At 39.5% G+C, this 25,511-nt stretch overlaps 2 protein-coding genes across 3 annotated transcripts; both read left to right on the top strand.

Annotated features, from left to right (window-relative positions):
• The first annotated feature begins 17 nt into the window (after positions 1-17).
• Positions 18-13,086, top strand: LOC123985719 (integrin-linked protein kinase). Its single transcript, XM_046073524.1, has 12 exons — positions 18-223; positions 6,843-7,008; positions 8,215-8,310; positions 8,422-8,518; positions 8,623-8,706; positions 8,947-9,032; positions 9,144-9,253; positions 9,489-9,616; positions 9,821-9,942; positions 10,115-10,214; positions 11,261-11,391; positions 11,534-13,086. Exons 1-12 carry the CDS (start codon positions 135-137, stop codon positions 11,681-11,683), a joined length of 1,359 nt encoding a protein of 452 aa, XP_045929480.1. The 5' UTR covers positions 18-134; the 3' UTR covers positions 11,684-13,086.
• A 1,467-nt stretch (positions 13,087-14,553) lies between these two features.
• Positions 14,554-23,804, top strand: apbb1 (amyloid beta (A4) precursor protein-binding, family B, member 1 (Fe65)). Of its 2 annotated transcripts, XM_046073716.1 has the most exons (15): positions 14,554-14,704; positions 15,356-16,014; positions 17,069-17,274; positions 17,359-17,418; positions 17,702-17,781; positions 17,879-17,945; positions 18,219-18,365; positions 18,695-18,822; positions 19,360-19,365; positions 19,561-19,675; positions 19,796-19,880; positions 19,978-20,058; positions 20,211-20,326; positions 20,579-20,755; positions 20,997-23,804. In XM_046073716.1, the coding sequence occupies exons 2-15, from the start codon at positions 15,381-15,383 to the stop codon at positions 21,150-21,152; spliced, it is 2,058 nt and encodes a 685-aa protein (XP_045929672.1). In that variant the 5' UTR covers positions 14,554-14,704; positions 15,356-15,380; the 3' UTR covers positions 21,153-23,804. The 2 variants fall into 2 exon arrangements, with proteins under 2 accessions (XP_045929672.1, XP_045929673.1); XM_046073717.1 differs by lacking the exon at positions 19,360-19,365.
• The last annotated feature ends 1,707 nt before the right edge of the window (positions 23,805-25,511 follow it).

The following is a 25,511-nucleotide window of genomic DNA, read 5'->3' on the forward strand; positions in this document are numbered from 1 at the left end:
GGGGCGCCCCCCCCCCCCCCCCCCCCTTTGTCCCAAATGAGGGACTGATGCTGGCCAGGACCCTGCTGTCCCAGTTTTGTTTTGCATCTACTCCTACGGGTGTACCTTGAGAGAATAAGAAGACACCAGTCAAAATGGATGATATCTTCACCCAGTGCCGGGAAGGCAATGCAGTGGCAGTTCGCTTATGGTTGGACAACACAGAGAATGACCTCAATCAAGGGTGAGCCAAGGTTTATTTATTGGTGGTTTTTTTGTCTAACTCACAAATCCATGGCTAATTAAATGAAATTAAAAACTACTATAAACTATTGAATATAATCAAACTATAGACTGCAATATCAAAGTAGAATACACCCTTAAGCAGGAATTGTAACTCACATCCTGCATGATGTGTCTTAACTTGCCCTGGTAAACATGCACAAAATAATTCATTTTTCAATAATTATATCACACTAACCGCTGCCTAGTTAGCTTTTTTTTTTTTAAAGCAAAATATCTATTCAGACTGAAGAATCATCAGAAATTGACCCTGACACTATCTTGCTGTTTTGAGATTATCTCATAGGGGTCCTCTCTCATGTATCTTCATTTTTCTGCCAATGATTCCTTTTTGCACAATTGTACTTACATCTGCAGGAGACTGGCCTCAACATGAATTTGTGATGCTAGATAAAATAAAGAATCCAATACATTGCAGTGTCATTATTTACTTTAAAAGTTGCAAGCCCAGTTTCTGGTGCAGGCTGAGAGCCCGCCATTTCAGTCCCCAGTGAGATGGTGGCCTGTGATTGAACCCATTTCCTTGTGGGCGCATGTTTATGTCCAGAATGCCAATGGAATAATTCAAGAGTGTGATGTTGGACGGAAACCTGCACTGATGGTAGAGTTAATCACGTTTGCAGTTGCTGCTGTAATTAAATGTAGGCCTTACAGAATTTTTTTTAAACCAGTAGTTGTCTAAAAGCCTTTTTTAATTTTCTTTGATTACTGTTGCAAACTCATGTGCCAACCTTTGAATTTCAATAATATAATAATGGTGAAAATCAGTTGAGTTTTTGTTTAAGAGATTAATTTCATTGTTTAAAAGATACAATCCAGAAGCAAAGTAGTTAGTAAAACGTAGTAATAATGTGATTAATGATGAGACAGGATGTGAAAACAGATGTTCTGTTGCCTTCTGAAGCACAGAGCTGAAAAAAGTATATTGTTGCAATTTGGTCAGTGTTGTTTTTCTTGCTGGCATTTCTGCTGTAAAGATAAAAAAGGGATTCATACCTTTTTATTACAAATTATAATTTTCAAAAACAATTTTTAAAGTATAATACTAATAATAATGAAACTATACATGTAGGCTAAGTCAGTAAACCCAAGATACCAAATAGTGTTTTTTTGTCGCAGATTTGTTTTTTCCTTTTAAAGCTTAAGCAATTGAGTGAGATTTTGTGTTTAATGGCTGCATCGACTTTGTGTTTGCTCAGTTTTTCCTTTTTTATCTGTTTTAATTTCCCTATTGTTGTAAGACTCTATGATTGCATCGTGCCAGTGTTGATACATGCACTCCTACATGTGACTCCATTAGCTGATTGCAAGTTCCCTTTTCAGGTTGATGTATCTCCCCCAGTTGGTGAAACACTCTGTTTCTAGCCTTTTCATTTCCTTACAGGATTTATAATTCGTCCCTTTCTATATTTCAGTAAACCCACTGTATCTCAGCCTATCAGAGTAGCAGATCCTCACTGAAATATCGGTGATGGTGTGTTTACACTGATGTAACACCCAGACAAAAGTAGTAGTGGAATGCTGAATCTCCTTACAAGGAATAACACACAGGCCTCGAGGGAACCATCTACCACCAAACAAAACGAGAGAGAGGGGGAGGAGATTATTGTAGTGGGCAGGACTAGAAGAGTTATGTGTGAGGAGACAGAGAATCTTTGTGTGTGTGTGTGTGGCCAAATAGTGAAATATTCAAAAGAGAAATGCACAGTAAGCTATAGCAGAGCAAATTACCTTCCCCGCCTCCACTTATGTGTTTCCGGTATTTGTCTCCCAGTGGTATTAGATAGCTCAACTCATTTCCCCTCAACATTTCCTCAAACTTTGGAAGAAGTAATTGCAAAGTTTGAAACACATTCTCCTAAATGTTTACATCATCTCTGGTCTTCTCTGAAGAGGTTTTACACTGGCACTTTACTAGTTGGTGCATACTGTTAGTACGAGTTATGGTTTTGTGTTGAAAATTATAATTATATATATGAGCTGAAACAAGTAGTTGATTAATCGATTAGTCTAGGGCTACAATTAGACAGTTCATGAAAAATTAATCTGCAGATCATTTTGTCTGTGAAATATCAGATCGATTAATCGTTTCAGCTCTAAATTAGTTATTTGGCAACTTTTGCTTTTCCTTGTCTTACATAAAAAAAGTAATAAAACTGTATCTCTGGATTTTGGACTATAGTTCACATAAAAGTCCAAAACAAACAACATCCTCTTGGGCTCTGGGAAATTGTGATGGCAGTTTTTTACTATTCTCAATGTTTATAGAACAAATTATTAATTGAGAAGATAGTTGTCATATTAATAGATGATGAAAATAATTATTTGTCACAGCCCTACTTGTATGAAAATAGTGTTTATTGTTTATTATAGTGTTTAACAAAGGGTTATGAGGCCCTGCTTCCAACCTCTATTCCTTGCAGTACCCCATTTGTGTTTTTGTTCTCAAACTGAGTTCAGTGCTCTTGTGTTTTCTTCAGCATACCAGTGTGTTATCGTGGCTTTGATCTGTATTTAGCCTCGTCAAAATGTACATCGAAAAAAAACCCTGTACATGTGTAAATAACAGTTTGAGCAGAACAGTTTCATTTTCACTCATGATTGTTATGGACAACACTTTCAGCATATTGTTAAGGCGGAGGTTCCTTGTTTGGTAAGGATTTAGATGTAAAGTGTGAATACTGATTTTATATATAACCTCTCTGGGTGCAGCAGAATGAATCTGTTGCTATGCAATGGTTACTGTTGTAAACAGCCAGTGGTCTGGAGGCTTGCTGAAGCAGATAGTAATGGTTTCAGCAGTGCTGTCTTTGTTAATGAGCCATCAAAGGTTATCAGGTCTAACACGGGTCAGACACTGCTTGGCTACAAATGTCAAGATATTTCTCGTCGAGGTGAAAAGCTGTCTCACAATATCACAGGGCTGGGCAATAAAACAAAACAATAATTATCGCAATATATTTTCCTTAATAACAATATAACAAATGTTCAATAAATGTTTGATTTCATTCATTTGAATAATGAATGAAATATCAGTTAATTATTTTGTTGAGGAAAAGTGACTGAAACATTTTTTTACGCAATTTTACTCATGCATTTACAGTATGTTGAAAAAAGATTATCATAATTGTTTTGAATGTTCTACCTCAGAAGTGAGCTACTGTTTGGTAAGAGTTTGTCATGTTCTGACCATAACGAACCACAATTATCGTGATAATTATCGATATCGAATTATATAATTTTTTTAAAACCGTGAACATTTTTGGCCATATTGCCCAGCCCTACGATATCAGCATGACGGAGGTAAAATTAGCACAGAAGATGCCCCCGCCACTTTTAAATCGTTTATGTGGCAGGTTTTCGGATATGCGGTGAAAACAGCAACAGAGTGACAGACGAGACATGAACAATGTAAGCAATATTACAAAATACACCTGCACTGTTTTGCATTTTGTGGCTTTCAGTCAAATCAAAGACTATTGTTCCAGTAATATATTTCATCATTGAAGATTTCTTAAAAATAGTGTTAAAATCGTCTCATTCTCGTGACCCCAATATTGTATATCTTCACACCCTTAGAAATAAGTAAGGAATTTCACAATGATAACTGACAAACAAAGAACGTACATTACACCAAACATGTCTAGCCCTCAGTGCCATAAATTCTGCTCTTCTCATGTAATATATGTTCAGCATTAGCAGAATAAAATGTTGCATTCACTTTTGATGAGGTGAGAATAAAGAAAAGAAATCCTACAAAAATTTCTCTGTTTTAGAAACTTGTTTTTTCTGCTTCAGTGGGTGTTTTTTTTCCCCCACTTGTTTCCTTCTTCTGAAGCTTGTTATATGACCTGGCAGAGATGTCAGGGCAGAGACATACAGGGTGCAGACAGGGGCTCTTCCTCTGACTTTTCCGTCTGCCAAACTGAGTATTGTTGGCAGGTGGAAGTGCCTGAAATAAATTACCGCAGCCAGTGTGGAGGGGGTGAGCAGGAGAAGACTCTGGCACTCAAGTGCCTTTGGGTTGTGGGGATGAAGCCTAATTAAAGGGAAAGTCTATCCTATAAAAAGGGGCCGCCGAATAGAAACACACACACACAGAAACCGGAGGCACTTGATCATAAGTGATCATTAACAATTGTGGCTGAATTTGAGAAAATAACATTGTACTTATTCACATACACATCGTATTGTGATATTAAAAAAGGTCACATAACTTCTAAGATTTAAACATGAAGAGAAAGGGAGTACCTGGTGTGTTTTTGGTCCATATCTTTTTTTTTTTTTAAAGGAGGTTTAAGTGACATTCACTGCCACTAATTGCCAGTATAGCACCAATCTCAGAGCTATAGCCCAACAGACCCCATTAAGAACAACAATAATTTTACCTCACACATCATCGTTAAACACACTTCATTCAAACTGAACAGAAACAAAATAAACTCACATAAAACATTTCTTTCTTTCCACTGTTCCAACAATTACCACCTTTGATTTGGTCAAAATAAACTCTTAATTCACCAAAGTATTTTGGCTCTAAGCCTCACCCAGTGGACACAAAATGGGCTACAATGGCTGCAACATAATTCTTAGGGACAAATGTGCCCATACGTCTACTAAGTGCAACATGACAATATTATGGAAAGGATCCTGAAAGATAAGGCAAATTTATATTTCTGCTTCGGCTACGTGCCTTCTAAAGCATTTATACATGTCCGTTGGTGCCTGCATCGTTCTGCAGTTACACCACCAAATAACCTAATTGTCGGTGGGGTTTCTGTGTTCCACTTTCTATTTTGAGTTTCTTATTCTTCGGTTGGTGGAGGCTACTACTAACAATGGAAATAAGGATCGGTGATGAACAGCAGTTACTTTTAGTGAAATTACTGAAATGCAGAAATAAAAGAAGGCATTGGAGTGTGTACAACCCTTGAACTGGTTGAGGCAGAAGAAGGACAAGCCATAAATGCGATGCTGGCAAGCCGTCCAATCACAGTTCATGCCGTCTGCGTGACCATTATTTGCAAATAGTGAATCTAAGATCATACGGATAAGGATGGTAAATTTGTTTGTGTGTCCACTCTTGCCTTGAAAAAAAAAAAATGACCCAAGTGTAACACAGAGTACTAATAAAATCATGGAGGTGAGTCTATGGGGAGTTTTTCTCTCATAAACTTAGGCTAATTAGTTTTTAGGATTTGGCCTTTTGGTCTGACAGGAAATTGCATCTGGTGTGACTGCTGCGGGTCACACAGATAGATGTGTGTAGTGGGACTAAGGGTCTCTATGGGGACTCTTGATGCTGGTTTGAGCAGAGCTTTGCAGGATGTGTGAATACAGGCCAGTGAAGTGATGGTGGAGGGGGGTAGAGGGTTCAGATTCCTGTTGATTCATAATACTCCCTCAGATCACATTATTATGCTGTCTGCCTACTCATAATTTCAGAACAACTGTATAACTTTATTATCTGGAGGACTGTGCTGTGTCCTGGCACAAACAATAAAGCCCACATTGTAAAGGAAAGCGTACGGAAAGTGGAATATATCGTGTTTTTGTGGAACTGAGGGGGAGAGGATGGATTTGAAGGAGAGGACGAGGAAGTGGAAAGACTCGGATGAGGGAGGAAACTTTTAGGAGACTAGGAGGAGACCACGGCAGGCAAAGAGAGCAGAAATGAAGAATGACACACTCGCACACAGCAGCTGGAGTGAATGCGTGAGCAGTGCTGCTGAAGGAAGTGTCACTGGACCTTATAAGGACTGCAGCGAATGCTCGGCTTACTGTTTTTTCTTCAGCCTTTTCCTGATTGACTCTCTGTCACTCAGCTCTTCCTGTATCTGAATCTGTCAGCCTTTATCTCTCTTTTCTCTTCAGGAGGTAGGTCATCAGTCACAGTGCCATGTAATCGGGGCCACTGTCTTACATGTGTCACTGCCAGTGTCACTGAGACAAAGAGGATTGATGAGACCTATTAGCTGTTGTCAAAGACTTAGTTGCATCAACTTCCTGTTTTTAGAGGAAGATGACAGAAGTGCAAATTAACAAATTCCTCATTATGCACTGTCAAAGCTGAAGAGCCTAAAACAACATAATGCTGTCATTTCAGATAAATACACTCAGTTGGCAGTTTATTGTTGGCAGGTACAACTATCTAACAGTGTCTTATGTGAATTCTTAAAGCCACTCTGTATACAATAAATTGGGTCATAATAAAGATAAACAAACTTAAATGTGTTTTTTATGTTGACCACCCTATTTTTTTTCTGGAATGCACTCTTTGTCTTTTTAAAAAAAAGTGATATTTTGATTGTCAAAGCAAAACACATAAGCTCCAGAAAACAGTTCCAGTTTGTATTACTTGGCCTTGCGCCAAGTATGCCACAGAGCATTTTGCAATGAAAATCTTACTATGGATAACCAAGGAGGTGAAACTGGTATACTTTTTCTCCCTCAAGTCATACACTTTTCTTGCTTGTCCTGTAATTATTCTGTGTCCTTGCTGCGCTGAAGGTTTGAGTGAAACCTGTGCTGAATGTGAATGCTCCTCTCTCTCACTGCAGAGATGACCACGGCTTCAGCCCCCTCCACTGGGCATGCAGGGAGGGCCGCTCCAATGTGGTCGACATGCTCATCATGAGAGGGGCTCGCATTAACGTCCTGAACCGTGGAGACGACACGCCTTTGCACCTGGCCGCCAGCCACGGACATCGCGACATTGTGGGAAAGGTAGGGTTTGTGCAAACATTGCACACAGTGGTGCTGGAAAAGGTTCCTTGCTGGGTCCTTTGGTCATCCTGTAACTCCACAGTAGTAAAAAGTTTCTGGTGATTATCAGATTATAAGATACCTTCCTGTCATTTAAACATGACTGACTGACTCTCTCTGATCTATATTTCAGAATAAATCATGTATTGTGCCAAAATTTAAACATGTCCTTCCTAGATACCAAGTCAGCAAACTGATAACACACCTGTGAATGAAGATGTATCTCTTTTAAGTTTGCTTCATAAACACAAGATGTTATGAAACCTAAAATGATGTAATCTAAAAAGCAATAATAAAGGCATGGGTCTTGTCTGTTCTTGCAGTTCCACAATCAGCAGTTTTAAACTGGATGGAGTGCTTAGCAATTTGTCAATGTTTCAATGGCTGCAAGTATGATTATAAAGCCTGACTACTATTACATTTGTTAAGCAACGTTTGATGAGATAGAAGTTTCCTCAAAATATATTTATTAATTCTTTATTTATTCAGGATCAATTAGCCCAATTGCTAATTGTTCAAAGAGACCAGAGGTTTTAAAAGTATCCAAACAGTGTCCGGGGAGACTCAGGTGGCTTATTTATTGAGTGTTTATGGGATCAAATTCCAAAAATCACAGTCAGTAGCTGAAATGCATTAATGCACTGACAGTGCGTGTCTGCACAATCCCCTATACAACATAAAAAACTCAGGATTACTTCTTGGCTGTTTAAGATGCATCACATGGGTATAATGTTATGTCCTGTTTAAAGGCTTTGTAATAGACTGGTTTATGTTTGAAGATGCAACAGGCAGTGCGGTATGTGGAGCTGCATGTGGCCTCTTATTGTATAAGGTTTTGTAAAAATGCTGTTCTGGTTGGTAAAATTAGAAAAACACAAAGTCAGCTGTTAGATTTTGCTATTTGTTTTATAAGGATGTCTTGTATCGAAGTGTACCGTATGCCATAATGTGAGGCTTCTGCGCCAGGTTGTCTGATTTAGAATCGCTGCCATGCAGCTATTGAGTTTAATGTTAGGCATGTCTCAATACCTCTGGTATGTGTCCACAGGCGAGATGAACCTCCATGACTTTTGTTGGCAGCATTAACACTCATCCCTGTATACAGCCCAAACAAGATATGACCAGCCTTGTTTTGCATATAATCCTCTGTTTCTCCTTCTCTTTTAGCTGATACAGTGCAAAGCAGACACTAATGCAGCCAATGAACACGGGAACACACCACTGCATTATGCCTGCTTCTGGGGCCAAGACCAAGTGGCTGAGGTTAGTGCGCCCCCTGGTGTTGTTAAAACTGAGACTTCTCTGTTTTTATGCATTCCTATCATAACAAACAATATTAAAATGTTTCTGACACAAATCTGTCCTTTTACTCAGGACCTCGTGACTAATGGGGCTCTGGTGAGCATCTGTAACAAATATGGGGAAATTCCCCTGGACAAAGCCAAACCTCACTTGCGTGAACTCCTCAGAGGTATTCTGTCTCCCCATTACCACTTATCTAATTCCAACAGGTTCAGTGCATTTTTGATTGTCTTTGTGTGTGTTGTCATTTCAATCCATCCCTCCACCACACAGACAAAGCTGAGAAAATGGGACAGAACTTGACTAAAATTCCCTTCAAGGACACGTTCTGGAAAGGCACCACTAGAACTCGACCCCGTAAGTGCCACATACACAAACCATTTTATTAGCTGACCAGTTTCCATCAGTGGGTTTGGTCTAAGCGCTGCATGAAAGGAAAAATGTTCCATTCTGGCCTCCCGACCAGTCTTAATGTAGTGTTTTTCCACTGCTTTTTTTCCCGACTGCATAGTGTTGTGCTAAATTTCACATGAATAATGGAGCCTTTGTCTGAGTTTTAACCTGTCACCAAAGTTTGTCTCAATCTTGTGTTTTTAGGGAATGGCACTTTGAACAAACATGCAGGCATTGACTACAAACAGCTCGCTCTCTTGGCTAAATTAAATGAGAACCAGTCTGGAGAGGTACTTTACTTTCTTGTTTCCACTCTTTTATATTATTGTAGAACTGCAGATGATCAGTTTAAGGTGCACGTCATTCACTTCACCTTTCCTGTGTTTGTTTCTCATTGGTAGCTGTGGCAAGGGCGCTGGCAAGGAAATGAAATTGTTGTGAAGGTGCTAAAAATTCGTGACTGGACCACAAGGAAAAGCAGAGACTTTAACGAGGAATATCCAAAACTCAGGTTATTATTTAATCCAGACTTTTCTACGGCCTCTGTGTTCTGTGCTGTTGTGGTCACTCATTTGTCTGTTTGTAATGTGTTGAACCAAACTTTATGTATTATTTCTTTTGGGCGGTGTTGCATCTCACATGTGCTGACTGTTCATGTCAAATCCTCTGTCGGTTTGCCTCTTTTTGTTTGTCTGTCTCTCTCTCTGTCTCTCTTCCCTGTCCCTTCCCCTTGGGCTCCATCACAGGATATTTTCCCACCCAAATGTTCTACCCATGTTGGGAGCATGTCAGTCTCCTCCCGCCCCTCACCCCATCATCATCACACACTGGATGCCTTATGGCTCCCTCTACAACGTGCTGCATGAAGGCACCAGTGAGTACTTCTACTCCGGTCACAAAGTCCGTACTTGTCACCGTTTTTGGTGGTTTGCAGGGATGTGTGATTTATTGCACTTACGCGTTTGTCATGGTGTTGCCATCACTTTTTGTACAATAGCAATTTCACTGTCATCCTGTTATGTGGCGATAGTAAGGGTGGCTGAAACCTGGTGTTATTTGTCACTTATCCTGCTGTCAGACTTTGTGGTGGACCAGACACAGGCGGTGAAGTTTGCTCTGGACATTGCTTGTGGAATGGCCTTCTTACACACACTTGAACCCATGATCCCTCGCCACTATCTCAACAGCAAGAGTGTTATGGTAAGAAGAAGTTGTGGTTTCAGCAGAGCTTTCAGAATCATAAATGGATGTATTGTCGTATGATGTGTGACCTATCAAAGGAAATAGTGTTGCTAAGAAAAAACTGCATATGGTAGAGATGTCCGTTACACTTTTCAAGTGACATCTCAGTCAGTGTTCCTTGTTTCCACAGATAGATGAAGACATGACAGCCAGGATCAGCATGGCAGACGTCAAGTTCTCTTTCCAGTGTCCTGGCAGGATGTACTCGCCTGCATGGGTAGCACCCGAGGGTAGGCATCACTCATACAGCACAGATCCAAACTGACAGCTGAGGCCACACAAGCTTGAGCGTGAATGATGGATGCGGGGTACTCTAGACTGGCTCAGAACTAAATTTAATCCACAGCTGATTTCCCCTTGAAATACAGTGAAATTGGAGCAAGTTCGAAACAAACTGATTACAAAATGTGACCGTAACCAGGGAACTTTGACAGCAGTCATTCAAACAGTAACAGCAATCCATAGACGTGGGTTTTGAGTTTACAGAACAGTGTACACCTTCCATATAGCATACTTAGAGTGGGTAATGAGCCATGAAATTGAGAGCACAGAAAGCTTTGCTATTGATAAGGCTCAAATGTACAGAACTGGCTACAGTGAAGAATTTCAGTAGGCCTTCAAATCTTCAGCAAGGACTTCTTTGTAACATTTCAACCCTGTAACATAACCGATGGAAAAACTGATTATGTTTAACTGGCAGGATAGATTAACTTTTGCCTGTCACATTTAAGTAAGACATGTACATTTATTCATTTAGCTGATGATTTTATCCAAAGCAATTTACAATAGATATATATGTCAGAGGTTGCACGCCTTTAGAGCAACATGGAAATGAAAGATACGCGGAAAAGGAGCTTAAAGATTTAATTTGGATACAAAGACACTGAGGTCTGTTAATCACTGGTACTGCTGGGGCAATGTAATGATATTTATGTTTTATAGACAATGATTCTGAGTGTATGATGGGATTTTTTAAAAATCTGTAAACCATGAAATACAGTTCTATAAAGTAAGCTCACAAAACCTCAGATCAGATTTCTTACAAAAGTTTTTTTTTTTAGATATTTGTTTATGCCAGCTAAAAATGACAGCTCTTTTTCCACTTCACACTATCATGCATTATGCAGTCCAGTGTTTTCGACCTAAACAGATAGCATGATGCAGGATATATCAATATCAGCAGGTTTTCTGGTCATTGTTTTTTTTTATTGTTTTTTTTTTTGCCAAGCTTTTATCACTATGTAACAGAATATTTTTTTCGTCATTGTGTTTTCAGCCCTGCAGAAGAAGCCAGAAGAGATCAACCGACGGTCAGCAGACATGTGGAGCTTTGCTATCCTGCTGTGGGAGTTGGTGACCAGAGAGGTGCCGTATGCTGACCTGTCCAACATGGAAATTGGCATGAAGGTTAGCAGAGCTGTCTTTGATTCATCAGATTACAAACTGAGTAGCAAACACGTGCTGGCAAAATAAACTATTACTCATAGCTTTAATGTATTCAGGAATATCTCTTCTATAGTACCAAACCTCTGTCTGTTTTGGCTTTCAGGTTTCCTTGGAGGGTTTGAGGCCCACTATCCCTCCTGGCATTTCACCCCACATTTGCAAGCTCATGAAGATATGCATGAATGAAGACCCAGCAAAGAGACCTAAATTTGACATGATTGTGCCAATTCTGGAAAAAATGCAAGACAAGTGAAAAACCTCCTCTGCCCTCCTGTACTGAACCGTTGAATTACCAGAAATCGTACCCCAAATATCTCTGATATGGTGGTGTGGTGCTTACCAGTATTGCCTTAAACTTTATTCTACCGCTGCATTCAACGCCACTGTAGCTTCTGCTTCTGAGATGAACTCAACAGCAGTCACTTCTTTTTACATTGTTTTTTTGGGGGGGGTTTACGTGTTTTGTTTTTTTTTAGTGTCTTCATCTTTGTCACTGATCCGCTGATGCTGTCTCTGCAGGAGCATAATAATAACTGTTCATCTTCTAAACTGTAATCACTTGGACTGAATACAATCTTTCTGGCTGAATAGCCTGTGGAAGTCAGCATAACAGTCTGCTGCATTGCTTCAGTGAATTTACTTATTATGTATCAGGAGTCAGCTCACTATTAAAATAAAAAAGTCACCCTATAAGGAAACTGCTCCTCTTTAAAGGTGGCTGTTAATAAAACAATTAACATATTAACACAACGCTTGTCTTGTGGGGGAAAGTTTGTTTGTTGTATTGTCAAACTGTATGCAGCTAGGCAAGCATGACAAATGTCTGAAACCAAGCAAGATTAGGAAACTGTATATGAGTGAATGGTGACCATGACAGTACTTTGCAATGTTGTACCATTCAGCACAGCTGTGTAGTGATGTGTAGAGCTTGACCTTTCTTGAGCATTGGCCCCGGATGATCTGTGATTTGTATTCTATTGTCCTCTAAAAAAAAATGGCCACAAAACCTTTTTCCTGCAACAAAAATGTCTGTTGATCATTGCAATTTTTGGGACATTATTTTCAAAATGCACTGCAAGATTGCTAATTTTCTCTTGTTAATTGCAATAATGTAGTGTAATTAACTAGATTACTCAGATGTATTACTGTAATCTAGTTTATTCTCATTATTTCTGTTTCAAGATTTCTAAAAATGGTTTGCACTTCACTCAAGCGTTATTTTCATGTTTAATGCTGACAATCTATGTGATCCAACATGTAATACCTTGTTTTCCTTGTAGTGTCAGGACTGAATACTTGCAACCCAGACTGTAATTTATTCATGGATATCATAGGTACAGTCATTATTAGTTGTTTTATTGTCGAGCATGGGGACTGCCTTTCCTCCAGATTTTATGGCTACATCAGAAGCAGCTGCCAACAGAAGTTGCCTGGTACCTTAACAGCAACTGCCATACTGATTATATTTCTATTATTTTTCTTTAGATGACTTCTGACTTTACATCAATTTCATGGGTTGTTTCTTCTGCATGCATTGCTTCTGTGTCTCCACCAGCTTGCTTGTTTTTGCTGAATCACAGGTTGAAACCAAAATCAAGAATGACTTATACAAATGTATGTATTTATATATAAGTATATTAAAAAGGAAAAATATTGGCATCTTGAATGTGTGAATTTATGGTGAGAATTGGGTAATTTGGAAGCATAAACTAGAGCATAAAGATTTTCCAGTAGCTTATTTCCATATGATAAAGTTTAATGTTCTGTAAAGTCTCCAGTAACATCTGTTTAATTAAGATGTAAATATCTTTCTGTCTGTCATTACCCCTAAAGCAAAGGGCATTTCAAAAAAAGTGAATGAAAATGATCCAACGAAGGTTAAAATCAAGGGCAACTGGACTTGGTTGAAGATTCTGACAGACTGACTCCCTGCCAGTCAGTCAGAACTGAAGAAGTCCTTTGGATGAGGGACGAAACGTCTTCCAGTATCTTCAACCAAGTCCAGTTGCCCTTGATTTTAACCTTCGTTGGATAACTATGACCTGGATGACTGAGAATCTTCATAGACAATGAAAATGATCCCTTTCATCATTTAGATTTGAATCAATCCACAACCAGTGTATTGTTTGTAGTTCAAATACTGAAACAGTAGAACGTGCAATATTTTAAATGTTTTGTCCCAGTTTGGTTAGCTTTATTATCTTGGCTTAATAATTCCTACACTGTCTGTGTGTATTTAATCCTTTTTTATATATATTTAAAAGGAGTTTAAGTTACTTTTCAAAATCAATCTGAGAGAAATTTTAATTGATTTAATATTTTGGTTCTAGTGTTTGATAAATCACCCTTTATAAAGGCCTATAAGTTGAAACCAACAGCTGGTGAGTCTAATAGATTCTTACTTTATAATAAGCTGTTAAGTCTTATACATTTTAGTAAAGTTATTAAATACGTGTCACAGATTTCTGACTTTCTAAATCATCTGTTGTTATAAATGTCAATTTATCATTAATAAAGGATAATGAACCTGGAGTAAGCAGTTGCAACTGTTAGTCAATGTAAGTCACTGTTAAAAGTGCGTATAAAATTATTAATCAAGTCTGCAGTTTTAAATGTAAATGAATAGTTAAAGGGATGGTTCAGATGTACTAAGGCTGTTTTCCAGATAGTCGGAGGTCATAGTCTTTTGGAGTTTTATGGTTTCAAAAGATAAGACCACCATGGCCAACACAAAGCAAGTGTCCCACTGGAAAGAGGGGATAAGAGGAGATAAAGGGATTTCCCCACAACTTTGCAACCCCAAATCATTAGTAAATGAATTAATGACCATGATTAAAACTGTTAGTTAAACTACAACTTGTAAACACTTTATAAAGGGTCAGTTACTAAAAAGGGGTTACCCAGATGTTGCCATTTGGTGTAGAGGTACCTATGCCAGTATCAGATCTTGTAGATCTAGCTGTTTGTACTGAAGCTATGCATTATGCTTTGTATGACTTTGGTTCTGATGATCTGAAAACATGCATCATCGGATCTATATATCCAGAAACAGTCTGAAAGTGTTTTTTTATAAGCAAGTTCCTGTCATGCTCTTTGCCTGAGGGGCAGCAGTGGGCTCTGGCTGTGACGTCAATCCGTGACGCAGATTCGTCCTCCATCACTAGTCGAGCCCACTGACAACACCACCTCGAAACGAGTCCTGACGAGTCGTGGAAATATGTAGTAAGATCGCACCGTTCAGCATATTTCGACAACAGGAGGTTTGGCGTAGCTGGTAAGTCAAAATCTTACCATAAGCTTGATAAATTACTGTCACCGAGCTCGCTTTGATTTCCCTGTTTGGAAACGTTAGCTAGCTTGCCGAGGAGCTAAAATTAGCCTAGCCAAGATCACGACGGTAATGATGGCGGATGGAGCCCGTTATATCCAGCTGCGGCGATGGCATCCCAAGAATATCGTAGTATTTTAGTGCACTGTGTGCTTTTAATGCTGGATTTTATTTAACAGCCAGCTGATTGAATGTAAAATTATGGGCTGAGTTCCTGATTTGCACTTTATTGAGCTTAATATCAAGAGAGAAAAAAGTCGTGTTGGCAAACGGAAGGTGAAGCTGCTGAAGTACGGTTCAAATTCGTCGGAAAAAGCAAACGATGAAAGTAACCGCAGAAATTGCCAACCCGGAATAGACGAAAAGGAAACCGACTTCAGTCTTCAGATTGAATTGTTGCTAACGTTAGTTGCTTTATAGTTTATTTAAGGAGTTTTGGTAGCGTAGGTAACGCTTCTGAATATATTCGAAGCCAGCAGCCGCAGTATATTTTCTCAAACTCTAAAGAGAACCTCTTTATTGAATCTCTCTCTATCGCTAGCTTGCTAGCTAGCATGTTACAGAATGCTAATAAATCTCAACCTCTTTCTCCGTCAGAGCAACTGTTACATGGAAAGTTACCATGGGCGGCCATGATGATGAAGATATGCCATATGTCGTGAATAAACAAAAACAAGAAGAAGAGCTAAAAAACAAGCTGAATGACAGCAGCCACTGGTGCGACCAGGAATCCACTGGCAACAATGCAAAGTGGGTGAAGGAAGGCCGGAACCAGCTGCGGAAAGTAGCCGAGAACCAGCAGGACCAGGACCACAACTGCAATATCAGCCAGAATGGGAACAAGGAAGACTTCCCTCATCAGACCACCACTCAGGAAGATCAACAGGGAAACGAGGAGCAGACCAAGTCTCCCAAAATAGCAATGACCCCTGGTCTCAGTCAGGAGGAGTCCAAGAACATCCTTAATGAGCCGCTTCTCATCGACACTCTGGAGTCCACAGAAGACAAAGAGAAAGAGAGAGAAGATGGCAAAGAGAAGGAAAACAAATCAGAGGAAGATGAAGAGACATCAGGGCATGCCACAGGAGTGACAGGAGAACAGGATAATGTGGAGTCTCAGAGAGAGGGCAGTGTTGTGGGGAGAAATGCCTGCCTCCTGTTCTCCAACATGAATGGGACACCAAATGATGAAGAGTCCAGCTGGCCTGCACTGTCTCAGGACAACACAGCTGACAGCTCTCCAAATGGCAACAGAGGTAAATAGGCCACACATTTAAAGCCCCTTTTTCACTGCACGGTATTATATTATTGGATCGTATTTTAGTATAATACAACATTAGACATGCCTGGAAGAGCAGTTGGATGTCACAGCTTGCACAGACGAAAACATGCATTCAAAAGAGAAAAAAAACATAGTATTACAGATGGAGAAGACATGGTGTAAACATCTGTATATGCTTTCATGAAAGAAATTATTGAGTAGATTAGCATTGAATAGATGAATTGCAGATTGGATAAAAGGGCACCACTTTACTTTAATTCCCCCTTTCACTGTTTTCTGCTGCAAGTCTTATCTTTCAGGTTTGTTCATTTCTTTCAAATGGAAGATTTTCAATTGGCTTTGGACTTGATGTGCAAAGGCCTGTAGTATGCATATTATGTTTTTCTGATCATTTACTGAAAACTGATAATGGTAAGAGGCCAAGGCCCTCTTTTTCATTCCAACAACCTTCAAACAAATTAAAACAAAATCTATAATGTTTTCTAACCAATGGATGTTTTTATTTTATATTGAACTGTATGCTATAGTGGGGTGAAATCTGCGTGTGTATGTATGTAGTGTTATATGTATGTGTATATGTGTGTGTGTGTGTGTATGTGTGTGTATGTATATATATATATATATATATATATATATATATATCACTGGAGACAGTTTCAGGTTGAACACTTTGGTTGGTCATGCCAGTGCAGTCTCATTTTATCAGTCTTCAGTAATATTATAGTAAGGTATAGCAGTTGAAAATACCAAAGTATAGTGCATAGTAGTAATCTTTTCATGACCCTTTGTACCAACAACAATTAGGTGAAATAACTTTATAACAAATGTAACACTAGATGCTTTGTCATCTGTAGTTTGAACAATGTTATAAAGTTTATCTTCAGCAGTATAATTTCTCAGTCTCAGAATCTGTGTTTAGTCCTTGTTTGTTCTTCTCTCTTCCTACATGATAAGTGTGTTTTTTTTTCTTCTTTTTCCAACCAACACTTTATCTTTTCTGTGCTTCTCCTTTGCTCCCTGTCTTTCAGAGTCCTTTTGGGATTCCAGTGCTTTTGAGACAGACACTGACCTGCCTTCAGGATGGATGAGGGTGCGAGATACATCCGGCACATACTACTGGCACATCCCCACGGGTACCACACAGTGGGAGCCTCCTTCACCCCTGGGTAAAGTCGCCGACTCCATGATGTCCTCAACTATGTCGCTGGAGACTACACCTTGTGAGGAGCATGAGGTGACTTTGAACACACATTTTGCTTGGATAGAGGCAATATCATGTGAGTCTGTAGACACTAATATCCTGTGTTACATTTGCCAGGAATCCTGGGCTCAGCTTTCCAGCACAGATGAAGGAGCTGGTGAGGGGGAACTGTGGAAGGTAAGTCGTGGCACGAATGTAATGAAGTGCAGTGGAGACGAGTTTGTACATATTCACATTTTGGTGACAGCAAATAGTTTGGGATTGTATTTTGAGCATATTCACGCAGCTCATGGTCAAGTCTACATAAAATGGCAACTGATAAAACAGGTTACTTCACAGTTCATGTTCGCTAAGTGGTGAATTGTCTCCGTCTCTCTCAAGGCTTAAAATCTTGTAGCTGGATTAAATTGAAAGTTTCTTTTTTAAAAACTGTTGTTTTTCTACGTGTCTGTGTCTTCAGGAGGAGGTAGAGGTTACATCTGATCAAAGTCTGAAGGAGTTTGAAGGAGCAACTCTACGCTATGCGTCCATCAACCTGAAGTATGTCCTGATAAAGCTTTTTGATTAGTTTGTAGATAGTTTATTGCCCCCTGTCTGCTTGTTTCTTATCCTTATCTCTTTCTCTCTGTCATTGCAGTTACAATTGCTCTCAGTCTGAGGAAGAAGAGAAGCTTGCTCCACTCTGCACAGATATAGAAACTAAGGTAAATCAGTGTTTCATGTTGTATTTCCCAAATATGTTGAGAGTAAAGTAGGGTATCAAATCCAGATAGAGTTTGATGAATAGTGTCATTGCTCTTAACACAAAAGACTCTCCTCAGAACCGGTCTGTGGGCCCTTCGCTGTGGCTGAAAACCACTCTGAAATATTTAGGATGGGTCAAATGCAAAATGTCCACCCTTTGCTTACTTAATTTTTCTTCATCTTCTCTGTGCTGTTCAGTTTTGTGCTAATGTGCTGCATATTTGTATTGACAGTGTTTTGCTGTGCGTTCCCTCGGCTGGGTAGAGATGTCTGAGGAGGACATGGCACCCGGCAAGAGTAGTGTTGCTGTCAACAACTGCATCAGACAGCTCTCTTATCACAAACACAACCTGCACGACACTGCTGGTATCTGGGGAGAGGTGAGGGGATTTTACTGAGTTGCATAGACACTTCACTGACCATTCATCTAATGTCTGCTTTAATATAGATACATTTGAATATGCTGTTTACTTGTCAGAAGTTTTAAGGTCACACTGATAATTTCAGACAGTTTTATAATAGTTCATAGCATAGTTCATTAACAAATTTTTAAAATTCAGAATTTTCGGAATTAAAGCAAAATACCTCAAATCGTTAAGTCGTAATCGTAATGTACTAATGCTTGCATAGATTTCTTGACAAATGACTCTGATAGATGAAATGTCTATATGCCAGGATGCTCATATTAACAGTGTGTGTGTTGTGACAGGGTAAGGACATGCTGATGGTCCTGGAGAATGACACTATGAACTTGATCGACCCACTGGGCCAGACTCTGCTTCATGCTCAGCCTATAGGCAGCATCCGTGTTTGGGGTGTTGGCAGAGACAACGGCAGGTCAGTGGCCACAGTACAAGTCCAAAATCAAGATGGCAGAACTACACATGATTTATCAAACTATTTAAAATTTGCTTTAAATAAACCATGCTTCCAAAAGACTTAGTTTGATCATTGGCCAATTGTATTCCATTTGAAAAAAATGTCTAACTTTTGCTTACACTTAACTGAATTTACAGTAGGTGCATTATGGTAAATTTACGACTTGTGAGGAGAGACGGCCTTTTCTAACTTGTTTGAATGTTGTGCCATTATCCGATTGAGTCTGCATTAAGTGGGTGATTCCCCTTTAAGATAATGTACAGCTTCCTGTAGCCATGAGTCATTCATGAATCATGGGCATTCTTGAAGAAACTGGTCATGGTGGGCACAATGTACTCTTGTTTGTACTTTTTTTATTGCATGCTGCTGCCCTCTGCTGGATTGCTAAGAACATTGCAAACAAAGATAACCCTGACTGTTTTTGCCTGCTTTGTCTACTATATTTTGACAATTGTGTTTTTTTTTCTTTCATGCTGCATTTTCCATCATGAGCAGGGAAAGGTATACATCAATGTTTACTAGCTTAAAAGTTTAATTAAATTGTTTTGTGATCTTGTTACTGGCAGTAGCGTGTGTATGTATGTGTGTGTGCTTGCTTTAAGTGCATATATTTGTTCAAACTGGTTCACACATTATTATGCTATATTAATGATTCAGTATGTTAATGTGACCTTTTCCGTTTGATTTCACCTGTAGGGATTTTGCTTATGTGGCTCGAGACAATTTGACCCAAGTTCTGAAGTGTCATGTTTTCCGCTGTGATTCACCTGCTAAGAACATAGCCACCAGCTTACACGAAATGTGTTCAAAGGTCAGCCACAGTTGGATTTAACTTTCATTATGAATTCAATGCAATTTCTTTGTTCATGATAAACTATGGATTTCTTAGTTGATGTTTTTGACATATTTCCTCCCTGTAATTTGACTTTAGATAATGATGGAGAGGAAGGCAACCAAGCCAGGGGTGAGCAGCCTCAGCTCTGACCCGAGTAACCCTGTGGTCATCCCCGTTGAAGGTAAAGAAAAGTACCTTCAAGGCCTTACACAAATTGAATATTCTCACAATTCTAAGTGTGGAAACAGATCACTTAATGTTTTCTCTTTTCTTAACAGAATTTCCTGCTCCGAAAAATGAACACTTCCAGCACTTCCATGTTTATTACCTTGGTTGTGAAGCTGTGGCTAAGCCAGTTGGTAAGAAAACACCATCAAATATACAATGAGTTATACGCTTCAGCTGTTTGTGCCTTGAAATGTTAACTATACTTTCTGTGTCCTGATCAGGATTATGGTTTTCTATGTTAAGTTAATGTAATGTATTGTGTGCTCTTGTACGCATTTCTCAGGTATGGACATTATCAATGATGCGCTCGAGGTAGCAGTGAATAGTAAAGATAAAAGTGATTGGACTCCAGTCTCTGTGAATGTTGCACCAGCCACCCTCACAATACTTTCAAAGCAGGTAAACATCAAACTGATGGCATGGACTCAGAGAGGTTGATATGGTGATTTTAATTAAGGGGCTAAATTTCATCAGGATGTGCCTTTACAGTGATGCTGGCAATATATTTAAGTGTAAAATGTTAATGCATTACTTTCAGCATGCACCAGTTGAGGAAGATTTAAATAACATATCATGTCGTGACTTTATTTAACAAAGTATTTAAATAACATTATGATTAATTTTGCTGTAATTTTCTATGTATAACCCCAGAACGAGGAGGTGCTGTCAGAGTGCAGGGTGCGCTTCCTGTCTTTCATGGGTGTGGGAAAGGACGTCCACACCTTTGCTTATATCATGGCGGAGGGTCCCCGAGATTTCACCTGTCACATGTTTTGGTGTGAACCCAACGCTGCCAGTCTGAGCGAGGCTGTACAGGCTGCTTGCATGGTGAGTCAGAGGAAAACCATACAGGATATATAAATGATTCATTGGAAGACACTTGTGAAGTGCGTTATTTGTATTTTAATTTTGCAACTTTTTAATTTGTTTTTTGAAGACTTAACTTTATTGGGTCCCAAAGTTGGTAACTTATTTGGCGCAAATGTTGTTTACATGCACAAGCCAGTCTTTGAGTTTAGTCTACTGTCTGTAATACATAATTTATGCTGTGTGTGTTTTCTTATTATAGCTTCGCTATCAGAAATGTTTGGATGCACGTCCGCCCAGCCTAGGCTCTTGCCTGCCTACTCCTCCCGCTGACTCTGTGGCTCGACGGGTCAAGAAGGGGGTGCAGAGTCTGCTGGGCAGCTTTAAGAGCTACAGGTCTGGCTCTCAATCCCCTTGAGCTGCAGTGAAGATGATCCACAGTCCATTAAACACAAGGTCCATCACCACACCACCTTCTAAATCTCACTTCTCCTCCTCTTATCCTTCTACCACAGTTTCGCCTTACGACCGTTTCACTTGTCACTAGTCTAATGTGTGGAATAGTTTGTGAGGAAAAGCGTGTCTGAAAGATTGCATTTATGTCCTTGTTTGGCCGTTACTTTATACAATAATTTTAAACTCTTATCTCTAAGCAGATGAACCCCTGGCATCTATTTTTTTTGTTTGCTGGGATTCTTTCTGTGAGTCTTAACTATTTTTGTGTTTTAACAGAAACAATGCTATGAATGTTGGATATGGATGTAATATATTTTACATGCAGACGCTAGAATTTGCTAAATTCCCTCACAGAAATGGTCTCGTTCCTCTTTTCCCCCTCGGTGCAATTATCATCTTAAACGCTCCTCTTTTTCTACTTTTAAAGAAAGTACTGTAACGCAATCGTCGTCAGTTGGGTTAGTGTTAATATTAATTTCCTAAAACATCATTGCACCTCTCCTTCTGCCACCGTAGGTTGTAATACAAGCGTCTCAGTAGTGTGCCACGTAGTTATGTCTCCGACCCTCTGGAAAAAAATGTATTTTAGTCTTCCAAAGAACTGTATGGTCGTCTGTCACATAGTGAGCAACCACTGATTTGAGTGTAGTGTGTTTCTCATACATCCTGCATGAACGTTTGCAAGTTCAGTGCTAGTGTGCAATAATCAGATGTTCCTGTGTGGTGTGGTGATAAGATGGCTGCAATGTGACTATTTTTTCACCTTTTAATGAGAGCGTCTGTCCAGATTGCGTGCGAGGCTAATGGAACAACAGAGCCATGTTGAAAATCATTATCTTGTAATAGAAAAAATAGTAATAAAAAATAGAAACTCTGGGTTTTCACACAGCCATTTACCACCAACAACTACTGAATAGTACTGTAGAAACTTGCCACAAGCTGCATGTTTTGATAGCTTAGAGTTCTTGCTGCTTGCAGCAGTTTAGTGCTTAAGACCCATCAATGTATCCTGTAAATTCCTTCTCTGTGTTTCTGTATGGTAAGAGGAGGCTGGAGTTGATGTGTTGTTTCGTGTTTCATTGGCATGTCACTCTAGTTAGTGTCAGTGTATCATACGCTAGCAGTAGAGCATTAGACTACCTGTCAGTTCCTTCAGACTGAAAATATGAGAGCAGGTTAATGTTTGTGTATATGGGAAACCTAGAGATGATTTCTCCAGTGGTTTACATTTTTATTTTTTTCTTGCCCACATTTTTGACGTGTGGGCTCCAGCCGCTCAAGTTAATGTATTTTGTATCGTTAACACACACTACAATTTACACTGGTTAAGATGGTTTTCACATTAGCTCGTGCGATTTACTTTTTTATAAAGAACACACTAATTAGCCAAGTTGTATTTTATCTTTTATGTGTCTGTCAGTGATCAATACTGTATGTAGCACAATAGTAATAGTCATCTCTAATATTAAAGATGCAGTTTGTAAGATCCTTTGGTAATTTTAACCTCTGCAGGGCATTTGTTTGGCCACGTTGTCTGAGACATTGGTAGCTACTTACTAAGTATCCTCAGGCTAATTGACTCAGCTACATAGGAATAAAAATAAGACTACAAATAAAGACCAAACCACATCAGAATATGTCATCTTACAAACATTATTTTAGACATTAAATTACAACAAAATATTATGAAAAGCAATATATTGATAATGTATTGCATAACAAATAGAACTTTGTATTTAAAATAAAAAAATACATCAATGAAACAGTTATTCCTTAATGGATAACATTATGCCCTCTATATCATGCTGGTATAAAAAAGTGAGGCTTTGTGTTAAATGTTGAGTCTAACTGGTGCATAATTATCCGTCTAAAATAAAGTGGTTTTAAATGATTAACAACTTTAAGTCTCCTTTACCTGCTGTCAGCATTGAATTGTTCACAAATTTTAACTTTCTATTTGTTTTGTTTTACCAAAAAATGTATACTTGATATTGTTTCTACATTGCAAAAAGTAGAAATCAGAAGTGTCCTCAAAAAAATGCTTAAAGAAATTTGGTGCTTGTAAAATGTATAGCAACAAAATATATAATCCATGTCTGAAACATATGGATTGGGAATGAGTCCAAAGTGAGTATTGAGAAGGGTGACACGTTTTTTTTAAACAGACTGTCCAACTTTAAAGCTGTCATGGAGTCTGTTCTGTTGTCTTACCTTATTGAACAACCTTGTCACCCGATTTTGAAAGCAAAGCAGTGCTTTGTGATGACTGGCCTTTCTCAAACTTTCGTTCATAGATTCCTATAGATGGTTTTTAATGTTTTAAGAAGTTATCAAACATTTAAAACTCTTACCAACTGCTTCTTTGTATGTGTAAGATATAACACTAATGAAAAGTAGACAACATTAACGCGTAGTACTGCCTTGTCACTCATGTGTCACATGGAACTATTTTGCTTTTCTTCCTCGAATGTGTGCTGTGTCCAGTCAGCGGCAACACTAAAGCCAGATGGGTTAAAGAACATTAGCAGATTAATTTATTTCTGTCCATGTAAATTAGGTGTATAAAATGTATGTATATAAAAGTCACTGCACAATAAATGTGAACATATCATAACTGTTTATCTTGTGGTCTTTTAATATCTTTATCTTTAATATCAGTTTTTGAGGGGGGTTGTGTGAAGCCATGTGGGTCTGAAGAGATTGTCTTCCAAAGGGCAGGTCCAGATATTATAGCCTGAAAATGTCTCTTTTGGTTTCTGGTTGTGGGAGCATAGACAGTTTTCAGAATCCGAATCGGGTTTATTGCCAGGTACATTTTCACATACGAGGAATTTGCCTTGGTATGAATTGGTGCTTACAGTACACATAACATAAATAGTAATATAAATATATAAAATGTAAGGAGATAAAAAAAAAAAAAATTACAGGTATACAAATATAAAAGGATACAATAATGCAATGCTGACAAGTATGTGCAAAAGTTGGCAACATGAGCATAAAGCACAGTTGAGCATTGTTGTAAAGTGTGGGGTCAGGAGAGTGTATGAGTGTGTGCAAGTTTGGGGAGGGGGGCATGAGACACACTGACAGTGGGGACTTGGGCCTTGTTGAGGAAGCCCACTGCCATCGAAAGAAACTGTTGTTGTGGTAAGAGGTTTTGGTCCTCATGGACCACAGCTTCCTGCCAGAAGGGAGAGTCTGAAACAGTTTGTGTCCAGGGTGAGCGGGGTCAGCTGCAATCTTTCCTGCACGCCTCAGAGTCCGCGTACAGGTCCTGAAGAGAAGGAAGATTGCAGCCACTCAACTTCTCTGCAGAGCGAATGATACGCTGCAGCCTGACCTTGTCCCTGGCGGTGGCAGCAGCGTACCGGGTGAGGATGGACTCAACGATGGCGGTGTAGAAGTGCACCATCATTGTCTTTGGCAGGCTGAACTTCTTTAGCTGCTGCAGGAAGTACATCTTCTGCTGGGCCTTTTTGATGATGGAGGTGATGTTCAGTTCCCACTTGAGATCCTGGGAGATGATGGTGCCCAGGAAGCGGAAGGAGTCCACAGTGGTGACTGGGGAGTCACACAGGATGATGGGGTAGGGTGCGGCTGGGCTCTTTCTGAGGTCTGCGATCATCTCCACTGTCTTCAGAGCATTGAGCTCCAGACTGTTCTGGCTGTACCAGGTCACCAAATGGTCGATCTCCCACCTGTAGGGTGGTGTCATCCGCAAACTTCAGTCATTATTTGAGAGCTGGTATTGTAGTCTCGCTGCATAAAGCTGTTTAGCATCTCGCACCGCCTTGCTAAACCTGTACTTTTGACTCCTTAAACCTGGCCCGGTCGCCACTCCTAAACGCCTCTTCCTTTTCCAACCTCAGCTGTCTGAGCTTAGCTGTGAATCAGGTTTTGTCATTGTTATAACTCACCCTGGTCCGTGTTGGAATGCAGCTGACTTCACAGAAGCTGATGTAGGACGTCACAGCCTCTGTATACTTATCCAGACTGTTGGTAGCAGTCCTGAAAACATCCCAGTCAGTGCAGTCCAAGCACGCCTGGAGGTTCTCTACAGCTTCACTGGTCCACTGCTTTGATGTCCTCAGTCTGTATGCAGGAATCAAGTGAACCATGGCGTGGTCAGAGTGTCCCTGCGGAGCTCGAGGGATGGCGTGATAGGCACTGCTTACTGTGGTGTAGCAGTGATCCAAAATGTTCCCCTCCCTGGTTGGTCACTTTATGAACTGTCTGTATTTGGGGAGTTCATAGCTGAGGTTTCCTTTGTTAAAGTCACCAAGAACAATAACTAAGGAGTCTGGGAATGTCCGCTCTGCCC

The sequence above is a fragment of the Micropterus dolomieu genome, linkage group LG17, assembly GCF_021292245.1.
Source record: "Micropterus dolomieu isolate WLL.071019.BEF.003 ecotype Adirondacks linkage group LG17, ASM2129224v1, whole genome shotgun sequence".
Classification (NCBI taxonomy): Eukaryota; Metazoa; Chordata; class Actinopteri; order Centrarchiformes; family Centrarchidae; genus Micropterus; species Micropterus dolomieu.